Consider the following 12,816-nt stretch of genomic DNA (forward strand, 5'->3'; position numbering starts at 1 on the left):
TTGGAAGCATAGTATAGATATAATGGGAGATGTCTGGCCCAAATGAACACGCTAATTTATTCCTATTCCTGAAGCTCTCACCAGGAGCAGATGCTGGCACCATGCTTCTTATACAGCCTGCAGAACCATGAGCCAAATAAACCTCATTTTTAAAAATAAATTACCCAGACTCAGGCATGTCTTTATAGCAGCACAAAATGGAATAACACACTATGTAATGGGCTATGTCCTGCCATGTACATAGCAGATGATGACAGGTTTTCTTAGGACTTGGAAATTTTAGAGCCACAGGGTTATTTGCAAGTATAGTAAGTTGCAAAGGTCCCTGTGGAAAGGGTAAAGTATCCCAACTCGTTCAAGTATGGATTCATTAATTCTTTTTAAATGGAAGGTTACATATCAAATATTTTAGTTGTATCTAATCCCTCCATCAGAAATCTTTATGAATAGAATACAGTAATCTTTCAGATTAATTTTTTATTCCCTCCACTGAAGGAAGATTTTACTGGAACGATACAGAGAAGATTAGCATGGCCCCTGCGCAAGGATGACACGCAAATTCGTGAAGTGTTCCATATTTTTGTGCATAATGTGAGGGTTGTAGCATGCCCCCAAGGTGAAGGGCTTAACTACAACTTGAACTTTTTATAAATGAAAACAATGTAACCTAAGCGTTTGTACCCTTGCATTAATCTCAAAATTTAAAAAAACACAAGATTTTAAAGTTAAGGAGAATAGAAACTGCTTGTAGGAGACAGCATAAGTCAATCCTGCTCTGAACATTCTTCCAGTTTGGTAAAGCACAGCTGAGATTAGACAATACGATGTCTTCTAGAATACAAGTCATGGCAGTGCAGAAGGCCTAACAAAAGTGTTAGTTAGCACCTACCGATATTTGAGCTTTTAATGGTATTTTCTGATTTTATTGATTATTTATAGGTTTTTACTTGGTTTCTAAAAGAACTTGATCACAGGGCATATACTTAGATGCTTATGAGCTGTCAGATTGTGTCATCTCTTTTTATCCAGTATCTCCTGCTGAATATCTGGAAAAGCATAATAAATATTCAACTCCAATAGATAGTGAGGACTTTAATACAAAAGGACTGTGTGTTTGTGTGTGTGTGTGTGGTGTGAGTTGGAAACATTTTTTGGTAGCATACTTTTTCCTCCAGAAGTTTTATATACAAAGGCTTTTTGGGGCAATATCAAGGTTCTTAAAAATGCATTTTATTATGGTTTAGAATTGTTTTTGGTGCCTGTAGCACAGTGATTACAGCGCCGGCCACATGCACTGAGGCTGGTGGGTTTGAACCCCGCTGGGGCCAGCTAAACAATGACAACTGCAACAAAAAATAGCCGGGCCTTGTGGTGGTCACCTGTAGTCCCAGCTACTTGGGAGGCTGAGGCAAGAGAATCTTAAGCCACTGGGCAACAGAGCAAAATTCTGTCTCAAAAAAAAAAAAAAAAGAGTGCGTTAGATCCCTGTGGCAAAGCCAAGTAATATGGTCTATGAATAATAGATATTCCATTTTTAAATTCATTCCGTTCCTGATGTCAGGCCTGGCTTTATTTATGCTAGAGCGTCGGCTAATGTCAGAACTGTGGTCATCTCAAAGAGTTCAGCCTCTCCAGATGGAATATATGAAAGCACCTAAATTTGGCAAAAACGAACTAGCAGTGGAGCCAAGAATTCAATGTCCTGACTGGGGGACACTGTTCCTAGGGGGATCTATTCCTAACTTTTAAGTCGTATGTGTGCCTTTCAGTAGCTCCAAGACTTTGCCCCTATTCCACGTAGCACAGATCCTTCTGAAGCACTGGGGCCACAGCTGGGCAGAGGCAGCCAGTGCACCGCAACAGGGGCCACACGCCTGTGTTTTTCCACCTTAAGCTCTACATAAATAGGAGCACACAGCAGCATGCTTTTAAGAAAAAGGACACGCAAAAGTGCAATTCTGTATCCCTTTATTTAGAAACGAGTTGCGAATGCCATAGTCTGCTTGGGAGCGGGGGAGGGGTGCGGGGTCAGGCGCGGGCTGATCTGGTAGTTTGCGTTAGGCAGCACCAGAGCAAATGCTTGGGCATAAGGTCATCTTTGTCTTATCTTCTAGTCTATGTACAGCACAGTCTATTAAATACGTATGCTTTTCTTATGGCTTTGTCCCCAGACACATTGCAGTGACAACAAAACACTAAAGAGTCTAGAGAGGAGAAGTTGCAAAAGCCTCATGAGCTATTTTTTTTTCAAACAATCTAATGGCCAAGACTAGTGCTCCACAGATGCCTGAGAAACAGGCACATCCCCGCTGGATGCAGCTTCATCTGCCTCAGTGGAGCCAGTAACACTGTCTAGCATCCCTCCCTGCAGTATGACCGATGCTAAAATAAGTCCTGAAAATAGAAAGAAAATAAATCCACGTTCTTCCCATCCCTCAAGGGGTGGAGTCACAGTATCTAGTAGCCTAAGGCATAGAGCAAGACTGAAGCCCCTCAGCTGCGTCTCTGCCACCCAGACCACGTGCACAGGCAGGCTGATGTCTCAAGTCACCCTCCTCCTCATTTGTCAGGAATGAGCCATTCAATGTGACTGTGGTATAAAAATCCCGCCCTTGTTTCTTAGCTGGTGGAGGGGTGAATGTTTGCTTTTGGGGTCCCCATAAGCACTGAAATGAGAGGCAGGGACCCCACATCTTATGGGTATCTGCTTACTTTGGATGTGTATTAAAGGACCCCTTCCTTCTTCACCTGTTAGGGGGCAACTTAACACTTGAAAGGGAGCAGAAAAGAACTGCCTCCTGCTCCCACCCAGCTTCAGTCCCATTTTCTCCCATCTTCATTAGCTGCCTCTAAGTTGCTATCCTCTAGGCCTCCTCAGCCTGAAACTTCCTTCCATTGCTCGAGCAAAACAATCTCTTTCCTTGCTTCTTGTCATTTATGCTTACTCCTCCAAACTTGGACCGCTATATTGTAGATTTCCCATTCCAGCCTTAACTCACTCTTAGCCATTACAGTCGACTAGGCAGCCCAGAGGAAGTACAACCCCTACTCTTCCTGGGAGAGGGAATTGGAGGCAGGAAAGGGGCTGGGAGAGACTGTGAGATGGCCAAGAAGTATCAAAAGTTGGGTTGCAGAATCCTCTCCATTCCTTCTCAATAGGCCTGCATCCTTGGGAAGGTGGGGAGGTATTGCTGGAGGTTAGGTGGGTGAGATTTAGAACTCACTTATGGGTGGTTTTGGCCCATCTCTGGAATATCCCAGGCATTGTTCATTTCTCATAATTGGCAGCAATGGTGGCACTGTCTGATGAGTCATGGAAGTGGCACTTGTCAGTATGGTGTGTAAGGCGTGAAAATTTATAGTCAGCAAGATACATCAACCCCACACTATCTGCTCCAGAGCAAGATTCAGATAACTATGGATCTATCTGCCCTGGGCCATTGAGTAAGAGCATGAAAGGCCTCTCTGAGAGTTTTATCTACAAAGGGAAGTCCTGAAATGGTTTAAGAAAGCAGACTTTTTTCATCCTCCTTTCTTCTCTCCAGGAACTCTTTTCTCCTTTTACCACCTCCACTTACTGGCTGGTCTTACCCTTTCAACCCTTTCACTGCTACAAGTGCCAGCTAACTGAAATGGTGGGCATACATGCACAGTTTGTCCCGGGTGCATGACAGAAGACAGAGACCAAATGGATACAATGGAAGAAAGGGGCCTTTGCCCAACTCTGCAGAGCAATGTTCTGGGCAGGCCTTGACTGCAAAAAGTTTCCACCCCACATGCCATGTTCCTTCTAGCTCTCTGTCCCACAGGAGTGCTTTACGGAGTTCTGGAGAAAGTTCCAAAAACAAACAGTTCCAAGTTCCACTATTCCCTATAAAACCTCTCAGAGTCCCCCCATTTACCTTAAAATGTTATAAGAGGCCACGAGAACCATATGCTCATTTTTCTGGTGGGGATAAAACATTTCTACAGGAAACTGGGATAAGCTTCTGACAAAAGTGCCAAAGTCACAAGGGAACCTCATGGTTCTTTAGACCAAGAATTTCAGAGTGGGATGAGGGTGGAGAGCAGGCGAGGAGTATATTGTAAAATGCTACCATCATATATTCATATTGCATATGGCATACACCTCAAGATGGCATGACTGGAGCAGACATAGAATAGGTAGCATGTGCAGGTAGCACCCCCTATCGGTATACTATATGTTTGGTACATCAAACTGTTACTTAAGGTCTATGAGACTGTTAACTGGTCAGAAATGGGAAAAGTGTATGGAATAGCATCCTTAAGGAGACATTGATCATCTGCTCAACTTGGAGCCAAACCAAAGCAGCTATTCTTTTTTGTTTTTTATATGTAGGATGCTTTTCTCTGTTGCAGTTCCCATGGATTAAGGTAATTTCTAGAAAACAATGAAGTTAACTCAATGATGAGAAAGTACAACCAGGAACACAATAGGCCTTATGTGAAGCTATCCTTGACAAAGCTGTCATCTGAATACAAAGTTAAGGGTCACACTTTTACAAGTGGCCTAAAAGCAAAGTTGTCTATAAGCCACGTTCCTGGAACTAGAAAGAGCTGATATGTGGCTCCGTCAGGTCTCAGTGGCTGAACTGAGAAGGTTGGAATTTGTCTTTAGCTTAACTATTTAAGAAGCACTTTGCCACCTCTATCGGAAACAACTTTATTCTGGCAGAGCTTAGGTTGTAGGAGGCAACGTGCAAGGCCCTTATGGAGCCAGAAGTAGCAGGGTAAGGAAACAGCTACATCCACAAGTAGTTTACTTGGTGAGGGTGGGTATAAGGACCAAAGCAGGAGACACCCACTCAGTGCAAGTCTCCCTGGAGCACTCTGCATCTTTCCTTAGCAAGGTTAAAGTGGAGTGATTCTAGATGATACTAAGGTTTTCTATGGGTTGTCTGGCTGGAAACCTCCATGCCAAGTCTAAATTTTGGGCTGTGTGGAGAATGAGGGGACCTGATCCCAAGATCTGCAGTTAGCAGAGTCCAGGGGTCCCCTGCTGAGCTGCAGCTCCTGCAATTATCATCATTTGAACACCACCCAGGCATCCCCTGCGACCCCGCCCTCCTTCCTCCCTATCCTGCGTGGTGCGGCTCTTGTCTGCCAGCAGCCTTTACTTCTCATCCTCATCCCCCTCGCTCAGGCTGCTGATGGAGGCTGAGGCTGCTTTGGGTGAGGAGGGGGGTGAGGATTTGATCGGAAGCCATGAGAAAGTGGGTGATGGGGAGCGGGAAGGGGACCGGCTCCTGGTTGGACTGTTCACGGGGCTCTGCTTCGGTGATAAGGCCTGTAACATCCGGCTACTCCTCTCCTGGAACATCTGCTTCTACAGAGAAATTGGAGAGAAGGAATCTGTTAACTCAGGCATTCGAAGGGACAGCAAAACAAAAAGGAAAGGCAGGAAGGAGAGTCATTACCCCCAAACACCTCTGCCCACAAACACAGCCTTATACTACATCCCACGCTGTCCAAAACTGTGTATGAAATTCAGAGGCAGCAAGATGCTGAAACCAAAGATTACAATCACTGTTGCTTCCCAGGGCTCTTTCCTTCCATCTACAGAATTTAATTGAGTTTCTGTTTTTGCCAGGCAGTCAGCAATATCCTAGGTACTGGAGAGGTAACAGAAAATAAAACAAAAATCTTGTCCTCATGGATTTGAGGATGAATCACTATGAACAAAATGTGTGGTGTGTCAGATGGAAGTGTGGTCTGTGGGAAATACAGGCCAGCAAGTGGGGCAGGGGCAGTAGGGGTTGGAGCTGTAAATGGGGTGCTCAGGGAAGGCCTCGCGGGAAGACCAGAGATGAGGGAAGGGCCACAGGAAGGTAAATCAGGGCAAAGCACATTCCAGATTGAAGTTTGGGAAGGGAGCTCTGAGGGGACCTGATGTGTTTGACATGGCCAAGGGCAGGAGCAGGCTGTTGTGGCAGCAGGGGGCAGGCTGGCAAGGAGGGAACATTGGGACATTGGGAGACCTGGGGGAGATCAGGCCATAACAGGGGCTATTTCATGTACAGTTGTTCCCAATGAGAGGAGAAACCTCTAGAGAGTTCTAGGCAAAGGAGTGACAATCTGCTTTTTGTTTCCAAAGACCCAGTCTGGCAGCTGGCTGGGAGACCAGCTATGAGCCCATCCAGCTCATGGTGATAAGAATCCACGAGTCAGCTGGCCCAGGGTGATGGGAGTGATGAGGGTGAGAAATGGTTGCATTCCCAGTACATTTTCTCTCCTGTTTTTGTTAAGGTGTAATAAACTCACCCTTTTTAGCATACAGTTCTATGAGTTTTGACACGCATGTAGTACCCAGCCACCAAATTCCCTCATGACCCTTTGGAGTCTCTACTCCCCCAGCTTCTGGCAACAGATCTGCTTTCTGTCCTGATAGTTTTGCTTTTTCCTGACTAGTGTCAAAATGGAATCTTCAGTATGTGGTCTGGTTGCATTTTTACAGTAGAGCCAACAGGCCTCACAGAGGGGACACAGGGCATGGGAAGCAAAGGAATGAAGTGAACCAAGTGACTCCAGTCTCGGGCCTATGGAGCTGGAAAGTGGCAACGTCACTTGCTGGTGTGAGGAAGATTGTGTGATGGGAAGGGGTTTTGCTGGTAAGATGGGCTCACCACTTTGGGACCTCAGCACCACTTGGGGCCGCCAGCCTGCCTTGTCCCCTGCCCTCTGCTGCCTCTCAGCCCCTGCCATGCTCCCTTTCACCAACTTCTGAGCACCTGCCTGTGCTGTCTGGGGTTGAGCCTCAGCCCTCAGCAGCTCAATCTGATCTTTGATCCTAGATTAGCCCTGAGAGCCAATTCTCCTATTAGCCATTTTAGACTTCGCTTGTCATTTGGGTTATTCATTTTACAAAGTGTTACAGAGACCCTCTGGGACCAAGTGCTGCACAGGCAGATGAGGAAGAAGACAATGGGGGTAAAGGAGGTGGTCCTGTCTGAACTGGGTCTTTGCTAATTCACAGGAAGAGGCAAGTGGGGACAGGGAGTGGGTGTGTGGAGCTGGAAGAGAATGGGCTTTCCAAGCAAAGGCTACTAAGTAGACAGTATGAAATCCAAGTGGCTTGTGACCAGAACGTCAAGTGCCCATGGAGTAGCAAGTGTCTGGGCTTGGAGCACTAGAAGGCTGAATTTCCTCCCCAAGAACCCTGGGAAGATTTTAATCAGGAGTGGGATATGATCAGATTTGTGTTTTAGAAATATCTTTGGGTGTAAGCATAAAATCAAAGAAAGAAACTATGACAACAAAGATTGTTTGACTACATAAAAATGTTAAAACCTTTGTATCTCAAGAAAACCACAAACTAGGACAAAAGGTAAATTTTAAAAAGGAAAATTTTTGTAACATCTAACTACAAATGATAGATCTTAGTATAAAAACAGAGCTTATAATTCAAAAAGGAGGCAGTAAAATCTTTAATAGAAAAAATGGGCATATGGCACGTCACAAGAGAAATCTATGAATGAATTATAAAAAAAAGTTCAACATGACTAGTCATCAAAGAAATGTTGATTGAAATGAGATCTTTAATATATATCAGATTAATAACTTTAAAAAATACATAGTGACTATTGAGGGCTTAAGAAAAGTAATTCACATCACTGTTGATGTGAGGATAAAATAGTAACATCTTCCTGACAGTTAATTTGATAATAGATTTTAAAACTTTTATTTCCAGGTGGTGCCTGTGGCTCAAAGGAGTAGGGCACCAGCCCCATATGCTGGAGGTGGCAGGTTCAAATCCAGCCCTGGCAAAAAAAAAACAAAAAAACAACTTTTATTTCCTGAGCAGATAACCAGAGATGTAAATAAATATTTATTGGTATATAGATATTCAATTCAGTGTCATAACAGATAAAACTGCAAACTTCCTAAAGAGGTTAGGGAAATCTACTAAGCAGCTGATCAGATCAAGTTTTTAAAGAATATCTCATCATTTGAGAAAATATTCATGAGTGATTACAAAGTCAAAGTGATTTGAGAACAGTATATTCTTCATGATCTCAATTTGTTTTTATCTTCTTTTTTTCTGAGAGTCTCACCTCATCACCCTCAGTACAGTGCCATGGCGTCATGGCTTACAGCAACCTCAAACACCTGGGCTCAAGCGATCCTCTTGCCTCAGGCTCCTCAATAACTGGGACTACAGGGACCTGCCACCATGCCTGGCTCGTTTTTTTATTTTTAGAGACAGGGTCTCTCTCTTGCTCAGGCTGGGAGTTCAAGCAAACCACCTGCTTTGGCCTCCCAGAGTGCTAGGATTACAGGTGTGAGCTACCATGCCTGGCCCCATGATCTCAATTTTGTGGAAGGAAAATATACACATGTAGATGGAAAATAGATGGGGGTGATACCCCCAAATATGAACAGTGACTTCCCTGGGTGATGAGGCTGCAGGTGGTTTGTTGTCTCTTCTCTCGTTTCTAATAGTTCTCTAATGAATATATATTGCTTTTATCGTTAAAAACCTCCATTATATTAGGAAGAAAGAAAGAGAACTCAGGAAACCCAAGCAAAGAGATAGGCAGAATAGCAGGTGTTCTCACATTAGAAAATATGAAGGCCACAGGCACATCATCAATTCTCCCCTGGGCACTCGTTCTTCCTTTCTAAGCTCCAACCCCACTATTTTTAGAGCCCTAAGTTTCCTCTAGCATAGTGGTTCTCAACTTTCCTAATGCCATGATGTATTTTCATTGTTAGAAAGGGGTCGCAACCCACAGGTTGAAAACTGCTGCAGAGCAGATACAAGAGATGAGTTGCTGATCGCTAAGACCTTTTCAGATTTAAAATTCCAGACATCTACAAATATACCAATTATTTACCTTCCATTAAGGGCACTGATAACTCTGCCAAAAGACAACCAACCCCCTTCCCCAATCAACAGAAAAAAAAAGTGCAGTACAACATTATCTTCGTTTAAGCCCATTTATGAGACAAAATCAAATGCCAAAAGGATTGGATGGCCTATTATTAACAGCAATATTTTAAAAAAAGAAACTCTTGAACTTCTAGCAGGCACTTTAAAATATGTGTTTTTATTACTATAATCTTTAAGTATGTTTTTCATGGCAGCCATTAGCCCTCCTGCTGTTAATGGATTGTCAGCATTTCCATTAGAAGCCCACTTTCTTAGAAATCTACAACTTCTCTCCTTTAGTTTGAATCAAGCTCATAAGTGAGACTATGAGAGAGAATGAAAGAATTTAAATCCTTAATGATAAACAATGGTGTCACACTTTATCAAATGCAATATCCATGCAAAACAACTCCTGGCCTCCAGTTGCGGGCCCTTATCTATTGCTGGTGCATTTTGAAGGGTGGTTGCCCTGCACAGGAGTTGAATTAAATCTGGTCAGGAGACAGTTTGTAATGAGCTTCCTGGGAAGAAAAGCACTTTAGAAATATAATAAATAACGAAGATCATGGCATGGCATTTTCAAAGAGGAAAGGTATTTAAATTCAGTCTCTTAGTATATTAAGAAGTTTCCATTTATAAAGTTTTTCCCCAAGAAAATAATCCCATTTATAGTCCTGACCATATGAAAGTAATTTTCTGTTTCCCTCCTACAAAGTTTTCCCTTTTAAGAAGTACTTAACATCTAGTGAGGCAGTCAATGTCTTGACAAATGCCTTTAAAGGTTTCAGTATTTCAGATATATTCTGGCATATCTGTCAAAAAGAAATGAAAAAAAATATCCCAGTATGATCTGGTTTGGACCTCTGGTAAGCAAGACAAAACTCAAGGAGAGAGAAGAGGCCATGTTTTAGTTCTGGCCAAATTGATAAACAACTTCTAACCCTTATATAGTGCTTGACACTGATCTGAGTGCCAGACACTATTCTGAGGAGTTTAAAGCATAAACCAATTTCTCCCAACAGCCCTAGGAGGCACTTTGCCCATTTACAGATGTTGGGGCTGAGGTCTTGAGAGGCAGAGGCAAAGGAACTTGCCAGAGGCCACCCAACTAGGAAATGACCCCTGTTAGTAACCACCTCTCTCACAATTAGCTACTTTCATAATAAAGAAGCTTTTCATGTTTACTTACATTTTACTTGTGCCTTTATTTAAAGATAATTTTTTAAAAGCTGTCACAAAGTCTCAGGTGGGAAATCTAATTCAGTTCCACAAACTGCATTTCATAGCTCTTCTCCCCAAATCAAAACAGTGCATAAAATTAGGATGACGATTATTTTAAAGAAAACCTAGAAAATAATAAGTGTTAGCAAGGATGTGGAAAAATTGTAACCCTCATACATTGTTGGTGGGAATGTAAAATAGTGTACTCACTGTGGAAAACAGTAGTTCCTCAAAAAAAAAAAAAAAACCATAGAATTACCATATGATTCAGCAATTCCACTTGTCTGTATTTACCCAAAAGAATTGAAAGCAGAAACTAAAACAGATATGTTCATAGCACCAGTGTTCATAACAGGATTACTCACAACTGCCAAAGGTGGCAACAACCCAAATGTCCATCAATGGAAGAAATTCTGACACATGCTACAACAGGGTGAACCTTGAAGACGTCATGCTAAGTGAAATAAGCTAGCCACAAAAGGACAACTACTATATGGTCCCTAGAGTGGCAAAATTCATAGAGATAGAAAACAAAAGCAACAAGTTGCTCAAAATAAAAATAATGTTTTAAAAAACAGTATATATGGTTGGGGTGCTAATGTTTAAGTAGACTATGTCTGCTCTGGGAATTCAAACACTTCAGACCAAAGTGACAAAGTTTTGCTAGGAAAGTGAAACCAAACTCTGAGCAGAACTAACATCCCCTGACCCTGGCTCCTTGACCCTCAATAATGCCTGTCATTTTGGAGATGAACAGCATCACCTCCAAAATGGCAACAAAGACTCAAAATTAAGCTCCTTTAAAGCCCTTCTCTTCAGAGAGTTTGTCTTTCAGAGACACACCCTCTGAATAAAGGTAACACTGAGCCTCTATGGGTTATGGTCTACTTTCTGAGTAAGAGTCAAGATCAGTTAGAAGAATCCAGCAAAGTAGTTAAATAAGGAGAGTGATAAGATTGAAAAACAACTTAGGCTCTGATAATCCACCAATTAGACCAAGTGGGAACAGATAATCTATTATAGTGTCAACTAAACAAAAATTAGACTTTTAAGGAGCCAATGTTAGTTTTATTTATCTTACTGAAGATTATAGCTTGGGAGAATCTTTTAGAGAGTTTTTGTCAGACTACTCCAACATAGCATTTTAGTTTACAGGTTTTATACAGGCAGTGAAGATTCAGTATGTGCAAAAAAATTACAACAAAGCTTGGGTGTAAATCTAATTACAGTTTATAGGGGCATAATTGCTAACCTTGGCAGGCATTATCTTATGTATAAGAAAGGCAAAGACCAGGGTTATTTATCTTTTTAAGGAATATAGTGTCTTGGGCAAGAGATGTGGAACTGTGTGTGCTCTATTTTGTTTATTGTCTTTAAGGCATTCTTTTGGGGAGCTGCATTTTGTAATGGAGTTTTTGGGACTGCAAAATTATGCTGGCAAGCAAACATGGCCTCTAATGTTTGCTACCCTGTCTCACAATAGCAACTTACAAATAAATTGCTTGCCTTAGATTCTCAAAACCTATTGTGATAGGCAGCCTCCAAGATAGCTCCCTCTGGCCCCACCCTCCTGCTATTCACATCCTTGTGTAGTGTTCTCCCACAAGATATGGAGATTGGTCTATGTGACCAAGAGAAGATGGTAGCAATGATGGTATGTCACTTCTGATATTAGGATATAAAAGACTGAAGTTTTTTTGGTCTTTTTTTTGAGACAGAGCCTCAAGCTGTCCCCCTGGGTAGAGTGCGGTGGCATCATAGCTCACAGCAACCTCCACCTCCTGGGCTCAAGCAAGTCTCCTTCCTCCGCCTCCCAAGTAGCTGGGACCACAGGGCGCCCGCCACAATGCCCGGATATTTTTTGGTTGCAGCCGTCATTGTTGTTTGGTGGCCGGGGCTGCATTTGAACTCATCACCTTAGGTGTATGTGGCTGGTGCCTTAGCCACTTGAGCCACAGGCGCCGAGCCAAAAGACTGAAGTTTTGTCATAGTCACTCTCAGTCACTCATTCTGGAGAAAGCCAACTACCATATTGTGAGGACACTTAGGCAGCCTTGTGGAGAAGCCCATGTGGTGAGGAACTAAGGTACCCAGTCAACAGCCACCTTAACTTCAACAACCACATGAGTGAGTGTGGAAGCCCTGATGACTGTAGCTCTAGCTGACACCTTGACTGCAACTTCTTTTGAGACACTGACTCAGAACAAGCCAGCTGAGCTGCTTCCTAATTCTTGACCCTCAGAAACTATGTGAGATAATAAGTGTCTATTGTTTTAAGACACTAAGTCAGGTGTCCTCAACTGCGGCCCACGGGCCACATGTGGCCCGCCTAGGACATTTATCTGGCCCACTGGGTGTTTTTGCTGCCACTGCCTGTCCTGCTTAGCAGCCGACTCGTCCGGGGGCCCACAGTCCAGCCCTCCAACAGTCTGAGGGACAGTGAACTGGCCCCCTGTTTAAAAAGTTTGAGGACACCTGCACTAAGTGTTGAGGTAACTTTTTACACACCAATAGAGAACTAATAGAGCAACAGACATCACACTTTCTGCTTGCTGAGGAAACCTAGAGACAGTAATAGAGTAGAGAAAGGGATGACAGGGCCTGTCCTGAGATGGCCTGGCAACTGGCTTTGTCACAAGGGGGGGTTTGGTAGACCTCAGTTACTCCACAGTGCCATACTGTGACCAAAGGAGGGTGAAGCAAAA

The 12,816-nt window shown here is 43.1% G+C and overlaps 1 protein-coding gene and 1 pseudogene across 1 annotated transcript in view; one reads left to right on the forward strand and one right to left on the reverse strand.

Moving 5' to 3' along the window:
• Positions 1–481: 481 nt before the first annotated feature.
• On the forward strand, positions 482–582 carry LOC111726009 (annotated as a pseudogene).
• Positions 583–4,670: 4,088 nt separating this feature from the next.
• Positions 4,671–12,816, reverse strand: part of PCYT1B (phosphate cytidylyltransferase 1, choline, beta) — a 75,179-nt gene continuing 67,033 nt past the window's right edge. The window contains exon 8 of the mRNA XM_003791918.1: positions 4,671–5,347. Within this exon, the coding sequence (XP_003791966.1) occupies positions 5,135–5,347 (213 nt within the window). The 3' untranslated portion in view covers positions 4,671–5,134. The remainder of the gene's footprint in view (positions 5,348–12,816) is intronic.

This window comes from Otolemur garnettii, unplaced genomic scaffold (assembly GCF_000181295.1).
Source record: "Otolemur garnettii isolate 467f Iridium unplaced genomic scaffold, OtoGar3 scaffold00051, whole genome shotgun sequence".
Lineage (NCBI taxonomy): Eukaryota > Metazoa > Chordata > Mammalia > Primates > Galagidae > Otolemur > Otolemur garnettii.